This window comes from Blennius ocellaris (assembly GCF_963422515.1).
Source record: "Blennius ocellaris genome assembly, chromosome: 1".
Taxonomy (NCBI): Eukaryota; Metazoa; Chordata; class Actinopteri; order Blenniiformes; family Blenniidae; genus Blennius; species Blennius ocellaris.
The window spans coordinates 36813327-36831990 of NC_137650.1; the positions used below are offsets into that span (position 1 = coordinate 36813327).

At 43.7% G+C, this 18664-nt stretch overlaps 1 protein-coding gene across 1 annotated transcript in view; it reads left to right on the plus strand.

Annotated features, from left to right (window-relative positions):
* Positions 1–17248, plus strand: part of wdhd1 (WD repeat and HMG-box DNA binding protein 1) — a 40546-nt gene extending 23298 nt beyond the window's left edge. The window contains 9 exon segments of the mRNA XM_080498341.1: positions 6413–6544; positions 6642–6868; positions 6943–7082; positions 7155–7199; positions 9938–9969; positions 10524–10730; positions 10970–11076; positions 11150–11285; positions 16988–17248. Of these exon segments, the coding sequence (XP_080354467.1) occupies positions 6413–6544; positions 6642–6868; positions 6943–7082; positions 7155–7199; positions 9938–9969; positions 10524–10730; positions 10970–11076; positions 11150–11285; positions 16988–17197 (1236 nt within the window). The 3' untranslated portion in view covers positions 17198–17248.
* Positions 17249–18664: the final 1416 nt, after the last annotated feature.

The following is an 18664-nucleotide window of genomic DNA, read 5'->3' on the forward strand; positions in this document are numbered from 1 at the left end:
ACTGAAGCCGCAAAAGCAACACTGTAGCAACACTGTAGCGGCAAAAGCAACACTGTACCAACACTGTAGCGGCAAAAGCAACACTGAAGCCGCAAAAGCAACACTGTCACCATAAAAAGCAACACTGGAGCCGCAAAAGCAACACTGAAGCCGCAAAAGCAACACTGTAGCAACACTGTAGCGGCAAAAGCAACACTGTAGCGGCAAAAGCAACACTGTAGCCGCAAAAGCAACACTGTAGCAACACTGTAGCGGCAAAAGCAACACTGAAGCCGCAAAAGCAACACTGTAGCCATAAAAAGAAACATTGTAGCAACACTGTAGCGGCAAAAGCAACACTGGAGCCGCAAAAGCAACACTGTAGACATAAAAAGCAACATTTTAGCAACACTGGAGCCGCAAAAGCAACACTGTAGCCATAAAAAGATACATTGTAGCAACACTGTAGCGGCAAAAGCAACACTGGAGCCGCAAAAGCAACACTGTAGACATAAAAAGCAACATTTTAGCAACACTGTAGCGGCAAAAGCAACACTGAAGCCGCAAAAGCAACACTGAAGCCGCAAAAGCAACACCGTAGCCATAAAAAGTAACTCTGTAGCAACACTGTAGCGGCAAAAGCAACACTGAAGCCGCAAAATCAACACTGTAGCAACACTGTAGCGGCAAAAGCAACACTGAAGCCGCAAAAGCAACACTGTAGCAACACTGTAGCGGCAAAAGCAACACTGAAGCCGCAAAAGCAACACTGTAGCAACACTGTAGCGGCAAAAGCAACACTGAAGCCGCAAAAGCAACACTGTAGCAACACTGTAGCGGCAAAAGCAACACTGAAGCCGCAAAAGCAACACTGTAGCAACACTGTAGCAACACTGTAGCGGCAAAAGCAACACTGAAGCCGCAAAAGCAACACTGTAGCAACACTGTAGGGGCAAAAGCAACACTGGAGCCGCAAAAGCAACACTGGAGCCATAAAAAGCAACACTGTAGCGGCAAAAGCAACACTTGAGCCGCAAAAGCAACACTGTAGCAACACTGTAGCGGCAAAAGCAACACTGAAGCCGCAAAAGCAACACTGTAGCAACACTGTAGCGGCAAAAGCAACACTGTAGCGGCAAAAGCAACACTGTACCAACACTGTAGCGGCAAAAGCAACACTGAAGCCGCAAAAGCAACACTGTAGCAACACTGTAGCGGCAAAAGCAACACTGAAGCCGCAAAAGCAACATTGTAGCAACACTGTAGCGGCAAAAGCAACACTTGAGCCGCAAAAGCAACACTGTAGCCATAAAAAGCAACATTGTAGCAACACTGTAGCGGCAAAAGCAACACTGAAGCCGCAAAAGCAACACTGTACCAACACTGTAGCGGCAAAAGCAACACTGGAGCCGAAAAGCAACACTGTACCAACACTGTAGCGGCAAAAGCAACACTGAAGCCGCAAAAGCAACACTGTACCAACACTGTAGCGGCAAAAGCAACACTGGAGCCGAAAAGCAACACTGTAGACATAAAAAGCAACATTTTAGCAACACTGTAGCGGCAAAAGCAACACTTGAGCCACAAAAGCAACACTGTAGCAACACTGTAGCGGCAAAAGCAACACTGAAGCCGCAAAAGCAACACTGTAGCAACACTGTAGCGGCAAAAGCAACACTGTAGCCATAAAAAGCAACATTGTAGCAACACTGTAGCGGCAAAAGCAACACTGTAGCAGCAAAAGCAACACTGAAGCCGCAAAAGCAACATTGTAGCAACACTGTAGCGGCAAAAGCAACACTGGAGCCGAAAAGCAACACTGTAGACATAAAAAGCAACATTTTAGCAACACTGTAGCGGCAAAAGCAACACTTGAGCCGCAAAAGCAACACTGTAGCAACACTGTAGCGGCAAAAGCAACACTGAAGCCGCAAAAGCAACACTGTAGCAACACTGTAGCGGCAAAAGCAACACTGTAGCCATAAAAAGCAACATTGTAGCAACACTGTAGCGGCAAAAGCAACACTGAAGCCGCAAAAGCAACACTGTAGCAACACTGTAGCGGCAAAAGCAACACTGTAGCCATAAAAAGCAACATTGTAGCAACACTGTAGCGGCAAAAGCAACACTTGAGCCGCAAAAGCAACACTGTAGCAACACTGTAGCGGCAAAAGCAACACTGAAGCCGCAAAAGCAACACTGTAGCAACACTGTAGCGGCAAAAGCAACACTGGAGCCGAAAAGCAACACTGTAGACATAAAAAGCAACATTTTAGCAACACTGTAGCGGCAAAAGCAACACTTGAGCCGCAAAAGCAACACTGTAGCCATAAAAAGCAACATTTTAGCAACACTGTAGCGGCAAAAGCAACACTGGAGCCGCAAAAGCAACACTGTAGCCATAAAAAGCAACATTGTAGCAACACTGTAGCGGCAAAAGCAACACTGGAGCCGAAAAACAACACTGTAGACATAAAAAGCAACATTGTAGCAACACTGTAGCGGCAAAAGCAACACTGGAGCCGAAAAGCAACACTGTAGACATAAAAAGCAACATTTTAGCAACACTGTAGCGGCAAAAGCAACACTGAAGCCGCAAAAGCAACACTGTAGCCATAAAAAGCAACTCTGTAGCAACACTGTAGCGGCAAAAGCAACACTGAAGCCGCAAAATCAACACTGTAGCCATAAAAAGCAACTCTGTAGCAACACTGTAGCGGCAAAAGCAACACTTGAGCCGCAAAAGCAACACTGTAGCAACAGTGTAGCGGCAAAAGCAACACTGAAGCCGCAAAAGCAACACTGTAGCAACACTGTAGCGGCAAAAGCAACACTGGAGCCGCAAAAGCAACACTGTACCAACACTGTAGCGGCAAAAGCAACACTGAAGCCGCAAAAGCAACACTGTACCAACACTGTAGCGGCAAAAGCAACACTGAAGCCGCAAAAGCAACACTGTAGCAACACTGTAGCGGCAAAAGCAACATTGGAGCCGAAAAGCAACACTGTAGACATAAAAAGCAACATTTTAGCAACACTGTAGCGGCAAAAGCAACACTTGAGCCGCAAAAGCAACACTGTAGCCATAAAAAGCAACATTGTAGCCATAAAAAGCAACATTGTAGCAACACTGTAGCGGCAAAAGCAACACTGAAGCCGCAAAAGCAACACTGTAGCCATAAAAAGCAACATTGTAGCAACACTGTAGCGGCAAAAGCAACACTGAAGCCGCAAAAGCAACACTGTAACCATAAAAAGCAACATTGTAGCAACACTGTAGCGGCAAAAGCAACACTGAAGCCGCAAAAGCAACACTGTAGCCATAAAAAGCAACTCTGTAGCAACACTGTAGCGGCAAAAGCAACACTGAAGCCGCAAAATCAACACTGTAGCCATAAAAAGCAACATTGTAGCAACACTGTAGCGGCAAAAGCAACACTGAAGCCGCAAAAGCAACACTGTAGCCATAAAAAGCAACTCTGTAGCAACACTGTAGCGGCAAAAGCAACACTTGAGCCGCAAAAGCAACACTGTAGCAACACTGTTGCGGCAAAAGCAACACTGGAGCCGCAAAAGCAACACTGTAGCTGCAAAAGCAACACTGTAGCTGCAAAAGCAACACTGAAGCCGCAAAAGCAACACTGTCGCCATAAAAAGCAACACTGTACCAACACTGAAGCCGCAAAAGCAACACTGTAGCCACAAAAAGCAACTCTGTAGCAACACTGTAGCGGCAAAAGCAACACTGAAGCCGCAAAAGCAACACTGTACCAACACTGAAGCCGCAAAAGCAACACTGTAGCCACAAAAAGCAACTCTGTAGCAACACTGTAGCGGAAAAAGCAACACTGGAGCCGCAGAAGCAACACTGTAGCTGCAAAAGCAACACTGAAGCCGCAAAAGCAACACTGTCGCCATAAAAAGCAACTCTGTAGCAACACTGTACCAACACTGAAGCCGCAAAAGCAACACTGAAGCTGCAAAAGCAACACTGTAGCCATAAAAAGCAACATTGTAGCAACACTGTAGCGGCAAAAGCAACACTTGAGCCGCAAAAGCAACACTGTAGCCATAAAAAGAAACATTGTAGCAACACTGTAGCGGCAAAAGCAACACTTGAGCCGCAAAAGCAACACTGTAGCCATAAAAAGCAACATTGTAGCAACACTGTAGCGGCAAAAGCAACACTGAAGCCGCAAAAGCAACACTATAGCCATAAAAAGCAACACTGTAGCGGCAAAAGCAACACTTGAGCCGCAAAAGCAACACTGTAGCAACACTGTAGCGGCAAAAGCAACACTGAAGCCGCAAAAGCAACACTGTAGCAACACTGTAGCGGCAAAAGCAACACTGGAGCCGCAAAAGCAACACTGTACCAACACTGTAGCGGCAAAAGCAACACTGAAGCCGCAAAAGCAACACTGGAGCCGCAAAAGCAACACTAGAGCCGCAAAAGCAACACTGTACCAACACTGTACCAACACTGTAGCGGCAAAAGCAACATTGAAGCCGCAAAAGCAACACTGTAGCGGCAAAAGCAACACTGGAGCCGCAAAAGCAACACTGTACCAACACTGTAGCGGCAAAAGCAACACTGAAGCCGCAAAAGCAACACTGTAGCAACACTGTAGCGGCAAAAGCAACGCTGTAGCCATAAAAAGCAACATTGTAGCAACACTGTAGCGGCAAAAGCAACACTGAAGCCGCAAAAGCAACACTGTAGCGGCAAAAGCAACACTGAAGCCGCAAAAGCAACACTGTACCAACACTGTAGCGGCAAAAGCAACACTGGAGCCGCAGAAGTAACACTGTAGCAACACTGTAGCTGCAAAAGCAACACTGAAGCCGCAAAAGCAACACTGTCGCCATAAAAAGCAACTCTGTAGCAACACTGTACCAACACTGAAGCCGCAAAAGCAACACTGTAGCCATAAAAAGCAACATTTTAGCAACACTGTAGCGGCAAAAGCAACACTGAAGCCGCAAAAGCAACACTGTAGCCATAAATAGAAACATTGTAGCAACACTGTAGCGGCAAAAGCAACACTACCAACACTGTAGCGGCAAAAGCAACACTGAAGCAGCAAAAGCAACACTGTAGCAACACTGTAGCGGCAAAAGCAACACTGGACCCGCAAAAGCAACACTGTACCAACACTGTAGCGGCAAAAGCAACACTGAAGCCGCAAAAGCAACACTGTAGCAACACTGTAGCGGCAAAAGCAACACTGAAGCCGCAAAAGCAACACTGTACCAACACTGTAGCGGCAAAAGCAACACTGGAGCTACAAAAGCAACACTGTACCAACACTGTAGCGGCAAAAGCAACACTGAATCCGCAAAAGCAACACTGTAGCAACACTGTAGCGGCAAAAGCAACACTGTAGCCGCAAAAGCAACACTGTAGCAACACTGTAGCGGCAAAAGCAACACTGAAGCCGCAAAAGCAACACTGTAGCAACACTGTAGCGGCAAAAGCAACACTGGAGCCGCAAAAGCAACACTGTAGCCATAAAAAGCAACATTGTAGCAACACTGTAGCGGCAAAAGCAACACTGGAGCCGAAAAGCAACACTGTAGACATAAAAAGCAACATTTTAGCAACACTGTAGCGGCAAAAGCAACACTGAAGCCGCAAAAGCAACTCTGTAGCAACACTGTACCAACACTGAAGCCGCAAAAGCAACACTGAAGCCGCAAAAGCAACACTGTAGCCATAAAAAGCAACATTGTAGCAACACTGTAGCGGCAAAAGCAACACTGAAGCCGCAAAAGCAACACTGTAGCCATAAAAAGCAACATTGTAGCAACACTGTAGCGGCAAAAGCAACACTGAAGCCGCAAAATCAACACTGTAGCCATAAAAAGCAACTCTGTAGCAACACTGTAGCGGCAAAAGCAACACTTGAGCTGCAAAAGCAACACTGTAGCAACACTGTAGCGGCAAAAGCAACACTTGAGCCGCAAAAGCAACACTGGAGCCGCAAAAGCAACACTGGAGCCGCAAAAGCAACATTGTAGCAACACTGTAGCGGCAAAAGCAACACTTGAGCCGCAAAAGCAACACTGAAGCCGCAAAAGCAACACTGAAGCCGCAAAAGCAACACTGGAGCCGCAAAAGCAACACTTGAGCCGCAAAAGCAACATTTTTGCTGCAACATTGTAGAAGCTGTACTTCGTCACCATCATTGATCAGCGTCTTATCGACTTTCATTAAACTCCCCCATAATTTAAATGCATCTACTGCAGGTTGACTTGTACTGCAGTAGCTGTGCCCCTTGTGGGCCACCGTACTCTCAATACTGCAGTAGCTGTGCCCCTTGTGGGCCACCGTACTCTCTATACTGCAGTACCTGTGCCCCTTGTGGGCCACCGTACTTTCAATACTGCAGTAGCTGTGAGCGTTGTGTAGACGTGCCGTTTCCCTCCCCAGGAGCACTTCCTGCGCTCCGCCCTCTTCCACAACCACCACAGCTTCCTGTCCTCCAGCGGCTACGAGGTGGACGAGGAGGCCAGGAGCCGCTCCCAGAAGGAGCAGCAGGAGCTGCTCATGAAGATGTTCGCGGTGAGCAGCAGCGCCTCCTTCCCCTGGAGGAGGAGCACCTCTGACGTTGTTGTTGTTGTTGTTGTTGTTGACGACGTTGTTGTTGTTGCTCCTCCAGCTCTCCTGCAAGCTGGAGCGGGAGTTCCGCTGCGTGGAGCTGGCGGAGATGATGACCCACAGCGTGGTGACGCTCGCCATTCGCTACGCGTCGCGGTCCAGACGCCTGGCGCTCGCCCAGCGGCTCAGTGAGCTCGCCCTGGAGAGGGCCGGCCAGGAGGAGGAGCATGAGGAGCAGCAGGAGGAGGAGGAGCAGGAGGAGGAGCAGGAGACCAGACACACCGTCAGGTAGCTCCAGCAAACATCGGAATTCAACCTTCAGCCTTTGAGACACTTTGACCTTAAAGCTCCTGGTCTGACAGGAGGAGACGGACGGCGTCTGCAGGACGACATCATCAGGAGGAGGAAGAGGAGGAGCAGGAGGAGGAGGAGGAGGAGGAGCAGCAGCCCGGGGAGGAGGAGGACCAGCAGGAGGCGGAGGAAGCAGCAGAAAGCAGAACACGTGGGTTCTACGTCGTTCTTCTCCTTCCTCCTGATGGAGAGTCGAGGTTCACGTCGTCTCGTTTCTCTGCAGGTTTGAAGACGTTGGACCCAGAAGACGTTCCTCCTGCGGCGCCGGGTCAGCGAAACAAACACACCTTCATCTAATGCACACTTTACATGAATGCTATTTCTTTATTCCCTTTTAATCATATTTAGGATGAATATTCACTATAAATGTGATGCTGCTCATTTTAAAAGACGTCCTGCTGTTAATGCTGACAGGTGGTCTTAATGTTAATGCTGACAGGTGGTCTTAATGTTAATGCTGACAGGTGGTCTTAATGCTAATGCTAATGCTGACAGGTGGTCTTAATGTTAATGCTGACAGGTGGTCTTAATGTTAATGCTAATGCTGACAGGTGGTCTTAATGTTACTGCTGACAGGTGGTCTTAATGTTACTGCTGACAGGTGGTTATAATGTTAATGCTGACAGGTGGGCTTAATGTTAATGCTGACAGGTGGTCTTAATGTTACTGTTAATGCTGACAGGTGGTCTTAATGTTAATGCTGACAGGTGGTCTTAATGTTAATGTTGCTGCTGACAGGTGGTTATAATGTTAATGCTGACAGGTGGTCTTCATGTTAATGTTACTGCTGACAGGTGGTTATAATGTTAATGCTGACAGGTGGTCTTAATGTTAATGCTGACAGGTGGTCTTAATGTTAATGCTAATGCTGACAGGTGGTCTTAATGTTAATGCTGACAGGTGGTCTTAATGTTAATGTTGCTGCTGACAGGTGGTTATAATGTTAATGCTGACAGGTGTTCTTAATGTTAATGCTGACAGGTGGTCTTAATGTTAATGCTGACAGGTGGTCTTAATGTTAATGCTGACAGGTGGTCTTAATGTTAATGCTGACAGGTGTTCTTAATGTTAATGCTGACAGGTAGTCTTCATGTTAATGTTGCTGCTGACAGGTGGTTATAATGTTAATGCTGACAGGTGTTCTTAATGTTAATGCTGACAGGTGGTCTTAATGTTAATGCTAATGCTGACAGGTGGTCTTAATGTTAATGCTGACAGGTGGTCTTAATGTTACTGCTGACAGGTGGTCTTAATGTTACTGCTGACAGGTGGTTATAATGTTAATGCTGACAGGTGGGCTTAATGTTAATGCTGACAGGTGGTCTTAATGTTACTGTTAAGGCTGACAGGTGGTCTTAATGTTAATGCTGACAGGTGGTCTTAATGTTAATGTTGCTGCTGACAGGTGGTTATAATGTTAATGCTGACAGGTGGTCTTCATGTTAATGTTACTGCTGACAGGTGGTTATAATGTTAATGCTGACAGGTGGTCTTAATGTTAATGCTGACAGGTGGTCTTAATGTTAATGCTAATGCTGACAGGTGGTCTTAATGTTACTGTTAATGCTGACAGGTGGTCTTAATGTTAATGCTGACAGGTGGTCTTAATGTTACTGTTAATGCTGACAGGTAGTCTTAATGTTAATGCTGACAGGTGGTCTTAATGTTAATGTTGCTGCTGACAGGTGGTTATAATGTTAATGCTGACAGGTGGTCTTCATGTTAATGTTACTGCTGACAGGTGGTTATAATGTTAATGCTGACAGGTGGTCTTAATGTTAATGCTAATGCTGACAGGTGGTCTTAATGTTACTGTTAATGCGACAGGTGGTCTTAATGTTAATGCTGACAGGTGGTCTTAATGTTACTGTTAATGCTGACAGGTGGTCTTAATGTTAATGCTGACAGGTGGTCTTAATGTTACTGCTGACAGGTGGTTATAATGTTAATGCTGACAGGTGGTCTTAATGTTTCTGCTGACAGGTGGTCCTAATGTTAATGCTGACAGGTGGTCTTAATGTCAATGCTGAAAGGTGGTCTTAATGTTGCTGCTGACGGATGGTCTTAATGTTAATGCTGACAGGTGGTCTTAATGTTACTGCTGACAGGTGGTTATAATGTTAATGCTGACAGGTGGTCTTAATGTTAATGCTGAAAGGTGGTCTTAATGTTGCTGCTGACCGATGGTCTTAATGTTAATGCTAACAGGTGGTCTTAATGTTACTGCTGACAGGTGGTCTTCATGTTAATGCTGACAGGTGGTCTTAATGTTAATGTTAATGCTGACAGGTGGTCTTAATGTTAATGCTGACAGGTGGTCTTAATGTTACTGCTCACAGGTGGTTTTAATGTTAATGCTGACAGGTGGTCTTAATGTTTATGCTGACAGGTGGTCTTAATGTTAATGTAAATGCTGACAGGTGGGCTTAATGTTAATGCTGACAGGTGGTCTTAATGTTAATGCTGACAGGTTGTCTTAATGTTAATGTTAATGCTGACAGGTGGTCTTAATGTTACTGCTGACAGGTGGTTATAATGTTAATGCTGACAGGTGGGCTTAATGTTAATGCTGACAGGTGGTCTTAATGTTAATGCTGACAGGTGGTCTTAATGTTAATGCTGACAGGTGGTCTTAATGTTAATGCTGACAGGTTGTCTTAATGTTAATGTTAATGCTGACAGGTGGTCTTAATGTTACTGCTGACAGGCGGTTATAATGTTAATGCTGACAGGTGGTCTTAATGTTAATGCTGACAGGTGGTCTTAATGTTACTGCTGACAGGTGGTCTTAATGTTAATGTTAATGCTGACAGGTGGTCTTAATGTTAATGCTGACAGGTTGTCTTCATGTTAATGCTGACAGGTGGTCTTCATGTTAATGCTGATCAGCGTTTCTATAAAAGTCACCGGCTGCTGTTCTTTTTTTGTTGTGGATTTTATTCTCATTCATGTTTTAAATGTTTTAATGTCAAACAATCAAACTTCTTCATAACGTTTGTTTTCCAGGCGGCAGAGCAGGACGAGCGAATCCTTTCAAGGTGGGAAGTTTTTATTCTACTAAATTACTCAACTTACATTTATTTTCCCTCTGAATTTCACATAAAAATCACTATTAAAGAATAAACACTATTAAAGAATAAACACTATTAAATATTCACTGTTAAAAATGTTCACTGTTAAAGAATATTCACTATTAAAATGTTCACTTGTAAAGAATAAACACTATTAAAGAATATTCACTTAAAGAATATTCACTATTAAATATTGACTGTTAAAAAATGTTCACTACTAAAGAATATTCACTATTAAAAAATTTCACTATTAAAGAATATTCACTATTAAATATTCACTGTTAAAAATGTTCACTATTAAAGAATATTCACTATTAAATATTCACTGTTAAAAATGTTCACTATTAAAGAATATTCACTAAAAAATTCACTACTAAAATGTTCACTATTAAAAAATGTTCACCGTTAAAGAATAAACACTTTTAAAGAATATTCACTATTAAAGAATGTCACTATTAAAGAATGTTCACTATTAAATAATAAACACTATTAAAGAATCTTCACTATTAAATACTATGCAGGTTGCAGCAGCGGGGAAGCCTCCACCCTCCTCCACCCAGCCCCGGGCCTCAAACATCCTGGACAACATGGCCGCCGGCAGGAAGTCGGCGCCGCTCGGCGGCTCTGGGGGGAAAACCAGCAAAACCCCCGTCCTCAAACCGCTGGAGCCCAAGACCAAGACCAAGACCAAGACCAAGACCCAGACCCAGACCCAGACCCAGACCAAGGTAGCGCCTCCTACTGCAGAACGCCGGCACTACACCCAGTCACACCAGCAGTTTATAGAACGTGTGGTTCTAATGGAACAAGTCAGAAATAATATCTTAGGATAGGATGTAATGTAATATAATGTGATATAATGTGATAAACTTTTATTTAATAAAATTAAATAAAACACTCCGTGTGTGTGTGTGTGTGTGTGTGTGTGTGTGTGTGTGTGTGTGTGTGTGTGTGTGTGTGTGTGTAGACTCAGTCCACGCTGAGCAGCTGCTACAAGGCGCCTCAGAAGAAGAAGAGTCAAGAAGCTCCGCCCCGTCCTGAAGCTCCGCCCCCAGAAAACACTGAGAACCAGAGGTGAGACTCTTCACGTGTGTGAGAGTGTGTGTGTGTGTGTGTTTTCTCTAAACGTGTGTGTGTGTGTGTTCAGGCCGAGGACGGGCTTCCAGCTGTGGCTGCAGCAGAACAGGAAGAACATCCTGGCCGAGCAGCCGGACCTGCAGGAGACGGACGTCATCAGAGAGGCTGTGGGACGATTCAGGACGCTGTCGGGGGACGAACGTCTGGTGGGACATGGAGCACTACTGACTACTGTATCACTACTGACACTCTTATCACTACTGACTCCTGTATCACTACTGACACTCCTGTATCACTACTGACTCCTTTATCACTACTGACACTCTTATCACTACTGACACTCTTATCACTACTGACACTCTTATCACTACTGACTACTGTATCACTACTGACACTCTTATCACTACTGACTACTGTATCACTACTGACACTCTTATCACTACTGACACTCTTATCACTACTGACTCCTTTATCACTACTGACTCCTGTATCACTACTGACACTCTTATCACTACTGACACTCTTATCACTACTGACTACTGTATCACTACTGACACTCTTATCACTACTGACACTCTTATCACTACTGACTCCTTTATCACTACTGACTCCTGTATCACTACTGACACTCTTATCACTACTGACTACTGTATCACTACTGACACTCTTTTCACTACTGACACTCTTTTCACTACTGACACTCTTTTCACTACTGACTACTGTATCACTACTGACTCCTTTATCACTACTGACACTCTTTTCACTACTGACACTCTTTTCACTACTGACACTCTTATCACTACTGACTCCTTTATCACTACTGACACTCTTTTCACTACTGACACTCTTATCACTACTGACTCCTTTATCACTACTGACACTCTTTTCACTACTGACTCCTTTATCACTACTGACACTCTTTTCACTACTGACACTCTTATCACTACTGACTCCTGTATCACTACTGACACTCTTTTCACTACTGACTACTGTATCACTACTGACTCCTTTATCACTACTGACACTCTTTTCACTACTGACACTCTTATCACTACTGACTCCTTTATCACTACTGACACTCTTTTCACTACTGACTCCTTTATCACTACTGACACTCTTTTCACTACTGACTCCTTTATCACTACTGACACTCTTTTCACTACTGACACTCTTATCACTACTGACTCCTTTATCACTACTGACACTCTTTTATCACTACTGACACTCTACTTTATCACTACTGACACTATTGTATCACTACTGACACTACTTTATTACTACTGACACTATTTTATCACTACTGACACTCTTATCACTACTGACTCCTGTATCACTACTGACACTCTTTTATCACTACTGACACTCTACTTTATCACTACTGACACTATTTTATCACTACTGACACTCTTATCACTACTGACTCCTGTATCACTACTGACACTCTTTTCACTACTGACACTCTTTTCACTACTGACACTCTTTTATCACTACTGACACTCTACTTTATCACTACTGACACTCTACTTTATCACTACTGACACTATTTTATCACTACTGACACTCTACTTTATCACTACTGACACTTTTATCACTACTGACACTCCTTTATCACTACTGACTACTTTATCACTACTGACTCTCATTTATCACTATTGACTCTCATTTATCACTATTGACTCTCATTTATCACTACTTCAGACGATGAAATAATGAATGAAATAGTGAATTCTGACACATTGAGCCAAATTGTTTATTGAACAATTAATATGCATCTTTTCTCAAACCACTTTTAGCCGTCAGGTCCAACGACGTCACTTTCAAAATGTGCTTTTCCCAAATCGGCCTTCAGTTTTGAATTTCAGTGTAAAAGTCCCTCTCGGGTCTCTGGTGAGAACAGGCTGACTCCAGGTCAGTTTAGGAAGAAAGTCGGGCACCAAGTAACAGGGAAGCCAGTTCATCCATAACACCTGCATGTGTTGCTCACTTTGGTCTGTGTCCTGCTGGGCACCAGGCAGCAGGGAAACCACTGAATCTGAAACACCCGGGAGCTCCTCCCCCTGGAGTGGGCGTGGCCAGATGGACACCTGTTCTCAGTAGAGACACCAGAGGGGCTTTTATACTGAAACTCATTTTTTGTTTGTTTGTTTCTGCTTTTTGTTGTGGTTTTGGTCTTTGAATGAATGAATGAATTTTTTTTTTTTTTTTACATGAACATGATTATTAGTAACGAGACATATTTTAGTAAAAAATAAGAAAATGAAAAGCCTCAGCATGTAAAAAAAAAAAAATCTTTATCGGTGTGGCAACTGAAAAAAAGACAAATGTCAAGAATAATGGATCTTAAACTCTTGAAGAGAAGATCTTAAAAAAATGTTTTATTAATTAATAAAAATGACTCCAGAAACTCAAGACGACAGGATTTTTAGAAAAAAAACAACATGAAACCACATTTCTAAACATTAATTCCTGAAAATAAGAAGAATTCAGTGTAAAACATGACTCTGTAATAAACATTAGATTTTTCTAACGTATGTGGCCTCAGCTGCAGGAGGTGAACCCCCCCCCCCCCCCCCAAGCTTTCTATAATCAATTTGTGTACACACACACACACACACACACACACACACACACACACACACACACACACACACACACACACACACACACCTGGTCCTGACCCTGCATACATCAACTCTCATCACAGCCAATGATGAACAAATGACAGAAACAGTTTTGGGGGGGTGGAGAGGGGATGGGGGGGGGGGGGGGGGTGTTGTTGTTGTTGCCTAGCAGCCTCTCCAGTGTTTTGCCTTCGAGGCACAAAGCATCGATCTTCAGATAATGACCCGCCGAGCAGAACCGTCCTGACATTCACAGTCCAGATCAGGAGGATTTCAGTTTTCTGACGTTCGTGGTCGTTTTCATGTCGTCGTCTCGTCTCGTCTCGTCCAGAACGATCTGCTCCGGGGTTTTTTCACTGATGTTCAGTCGCTCGTCCCTCCGACTCGTCTCCAAGGTTCTTCTCTCAGCGGAGAACCCACATTTAATTATCACTTTATCACAGCGTGGAACTTTATTTATTTCATCTGGTTGTTGAAAGCACAGCGACTGAAATATTCATAAATGGCTGCGTGTGTGTGTGTGTGTGTGTGTGTGTGTGTGTGTGTGTGTGTGTGTGTGTGTGTGTATGTGTGTGTGTGTGTGTGTGTGCGTGCGTGCGTGCGTGCGTGCGTGCGTGCGTGCGTGCGCATTGTTGTTTTTTTGTGTGTTTGTGTTTTTGTGCATTTTTGTGTGTTGCTGTTTTTGTGCGTTTTTGAATGTTGCTGTTTGTTTCTGTGCATTTTTGTGTTTTTGTATGTTGCCGTGTTTTTGTGCATTTTTGCGTGTTTTTGTATGTTGCTGTATTTTTGTGTTTTTGTGCATTTTTGTGTTTTTGTAAGTTGCTGTATTTTTTGTGTGTTTCTTCATTTTGTGTGTTTTTGTAAGTTGCTGTATTTTTTGTGTGTTTCTTCATTTTGTGTGTTTTTGTAAGTTGCTGTATTTTTGGTGTGTTTCTTCATTTTGTGTTTTTGTAAGTTGCTGTATTTTTTGTGTTTCTTCATTTTGTGTGTTTTTGTATGTTGCTGTATTTTTGGTGTGTTTCTTCATTTTGTGTGTTTTTGTAAGTTGCTGTATTTTTTGTGTGTTTCTTCATTTTGTGTGTTTTTGTAAGTTGCTGTATTTTTTGTGTGTTTCTTCATTTTGTGTGTTTTTGTAAGTTGCTGTATTTTTTGTGTTTCTTCATTTTGTGTGTTTTTGTATGTTGCTGTGTTTTTTGTGTGTTTCTTCATTTTGTGTGTTTTTGTAAGTTGCTGTATTTTTTGTGTGTTTCTTCATTTTGTGTGTTTTTGTAAGTTGCTGTATTTTTTGTGTGTTTCTTCATTTTGTGTGTTTTTGTATGTTGCTGTGTTTTTTGTGTGTTTCTTTTTGTGTGTTTTTGTAAGTTGCTGTATTTTTTGTGTGTTTCTTCATTTTGTGTGTTTTTGTAAGTTGCTGTATTTTTTGTGTGTTTCTTCATTTTGTGTGTTTTTGTAAGTTGCTGTATTTTTTGTGTGTTTCTTCATTTTGTGTGTTTTTGTATGTTGCTGTGTTTTTTGTGTGTTTCTTTTTGTGTGTTTTTGTAAGTTGCTGTATTTTTTGTGTGTTTCTTCATTTTGTGTGTTTTTGTAAGTTGCTGTATTTTTTGTGTGTTTCTTCATTTTGTGTGTTTTTGTAAGTTGCTGTATTTTTTGTGTGTTTCTTCATTTTGTGTGTTTTTGTAAGTTGCTGTATTTTTTGTGTGTTTCTTCATTTTGTGTGTTTTTGTAAGTTGCTGTATTTTTTGTGTGTTTCTTCATTTTGTGTGTTTTTGTATGTTGCTGTGTTTTTTGTGTGTTTCTTCATTTTGTGTGTTTTTGTAAGTTGCTGTATTTTTTGTGTGTTTCTTCATTTTGTGTGTTTTTGTAAGTTGCTGTATTTTTTGTGTGTTTCTTCATTTTGTGTGTTTTTGTAAGTTGCTGTATTTTTGGTGTGTTTCTTCATTTTGTGTGTTTTTGTAAGTTGCTGTATTTTTGGTGTGTTTCTTCATTTTGTGTGTTTTTGTAAGTTGCTGTATTTTTGGTGTGTTTCTTCATTTTGTGTGTTTTTGTAAGTTGCTGTATTTTTGGTGTGTTTCTTCATTTTGTGTGTTTTTGTAAGTTGCTGTATTTTTGGTGTGTTTCTTCATTTTGTGTGTTTTTGTAAGTTGCTGTATTTTTGGTGTGTTTCTTCATTTTGTGTGTTTTTGTAAGTTGCTGTATTTTTGGTGTGTTTCTTCATTTTGTGTGTTTTTGTAAGTTGCTGTATTTTTGGTGTGTTTCTTCATTTTGTGTGTTTTTGTAAGTTGCTGTATTTTTGGTGTGTTTCTTCATTTTGTGTGTTTTTGTAAGTTGCTGTATTTTTGGTGTGTTTCTTCATTTTGTGTGTTTTTGTAAGTTGCTGTATTTTTGGTGTGTTTCTTCATTTTGTGTGTTTTTGTAAGTTGCTGTATTTTTGGTGTGTTTCTTCATTTTGTGTGTTTTTGTAAGTTGCTGTATTTTTGGTGTGTTTCTTCATTTTGTGTGTTTTTGTAAGTTGCTGTATTTTTGGTGTGTTTCTTCATTTTGTGTGTTTTTGTAAGTTGCTGTATTTTTGGTGTGTTTCTTCATTTTGTGTGTTTTTGTAAGTTGCTGTATTTTTGGTGTGTTTCTTCATTTTGTGTGTTTTTGTATGTTGCTGTGTTTTTGTGCGTTTGTGTGTTTCTGTTGGTGTGAATGTGTGTGTTGCTGTGTTTTTATGTGTTTTTGTATGTTGCTGTTTTTATGTTTCTGTGTGTTTTAGTGTGAACGGACATCAAGTTGCTTCTGATCACATGATTCTGTAGAAACAGGTTGAATATTGAGGCGTCGCCACTCGAATGGTGTTTGGGCGAATATGTATGAGGTGTGTGTGTGTTCATGTGTGTGTGTGTGTGCGTGTGTGTGTCTGTGTGTGTGCATGCATGTGTGTGTTCAGACCCGATGATTCATCTCGGCTCCATTACGTCCAGGAAACGTTTTTCCTTTTGTCTCGACTCGGCGAGAGAGAAAAAAAAAATGAAAGCGTTGAGGAGGGAAAGCGCCGGCGGCCGAAGAGACGCAGCCTGTCGATAGTGATTATCCACGACAGGATGCAATTTCCACGCCACGCCTGAGCGCACGTGTGTGTGTTCATGTGTGTGTGTGTGTGTGTGTGTGTGTGTGTGTGTGTGTGTGTGTGTGTGTGTGTGTGTGTGTGTGTGTGTGTGTGCAGTGCTGGTCATGTCAGCCCTGAGCGGAGGAACAATGTGACTTTTGACTTGTGTGATGGACGAGTGCGTCTCTTCCTGTTTCAGTCGTGGACGGAACGAGCGAAAGGCCCGACTGGAGACGAGGCGGACGGGAAGAAGAGGAAGAGAGTGGAAGGAGGAGAAGAAGAAGAAGGAGGAGGAGGAGGAGAAGAGGTAGAAAAGGAAAAAGCGGAAGACGAGGAGAAAGAGGCCAAAAAGAAGAGGCCGGCCGCCGCGTCCTCCAAACTGTCGGCCTTCGCTTTTAACAAGAGCTGAACCCGCCGTCCTCCGTGTCCCCTGCTGTCTGTCCTCCGTGTCCCCTGCTGTCTGTCCTCCGTGTCCTCTGCTGTCTGTCCTCTGTGTCCCCTGCTGTCTGTCCTCCGTGTCCCCTGCTGTCTGTCCTCCGTGTCCTCTGCTGTCTGTCCTCCGTGTCCCCTGCTGTCTGTCCTCCGTGTCCCCTGCTGTCTGTCCTCCGTGTCCTCTTCTGTCTGTCCTCCGTGTCCCCTGCTGTCTGTCCTCCGTGTCCTCTGCTGTCTGTCCTCCGTGTCCCCTGCTGTCTGTCCTCCATGTCCCCTGCTGTCCGTCCTCCATGTCCTCTGCTGTCTGTCCTCCATGTCCCCTGCTGTCCGTCCTCCGTGTCCCCTGCTGTCTGTCCTCCGTGTCCCCTGCTGTCTGTCCTCCGTGTCCCCTGCTGTCTGTCCTCCGTGTCCTCTGCTGTCCGTCCTCCGTGTCCCCTGCTGTCTGTCCTCCGTGTCCTCTGCTGTCTGTCCTCCATGTCCCCTGCTGTCTGTCCTCCGTGTCCTCTGCTGTCCGTCCTCCATGTCCCCTGCTGTCTGTCCTCCGTGTCCTCTGCTGTCTGTCCTCCATGTCCCCTGCTGTCTGTCCTCCGTGTCCTCTGCTGTCTGTCCTCCATGTCCCCTGCTGTCTGTCCTCCATGTCCCCTGCTGTCTGTCCTCCGTGTCCCCTGCTGACTGTCCTCCGTGTCCCCTGCTGTCTGTCCTCCGTGTCCTCTTCTGTCTGTCCTCCATGTCCTCTGCTGTCTGTCCTCCATGTCCCCTGCTGTCCGTCCTCCATGTCCTCTGCTGTCTGTCCTCCATGTCCCCTGCTGTCTGTCCTCTGTGTCCTCTGCTGTCTGTCCTCCATGTCCCCTGCTGTCTGTCCTCCATGTCCTCTGCCGTCTGTCCTCCATGTCCTCTGCCGTCTGTCCCTGGTTCTGATGCACGTCTCTGGTTTAACTAGTTTATTACCTGTAATGTTTGTTTATTTCCCTTTTTTTTATTTGGGGTGGAAAATAAAAGTTGAAAGTTGAGATTTGATGGATTTTTACACAAAATCGGATCCTGAAGCAGAGAAGATGGTTAAAGAAGACAGTTTAAAAAAAATATATATAAAAATGTTTGCGGGACAGAAAACTAACTGTGGGCGGAGCCTGTGGTGTGGGTGGAGCCACACGAACCAAAACCAAAAAAAAAATTCTCCTCTTCATTCTTAAAATTTCCCGTCCACACGGGACACTGAACACGACTCAATATAAATATATATATTTATATGCCAGGCCAATAGGTGGCGTTGTGAGAAAACAGCTGTGTTTTGCTGTATTCGTCTTCAGGCAGGTGACCCCCCCCCCTCCCCCCCCCCCACACCTGCACAGTTTACCTGTCACTTCGCACGTTTTCAAAAAGAAAGTTTCTCCAAACTTTCAGTCATAAAAGAGAAAGTTTGAGTCTGAACCTCCTTGTTTAA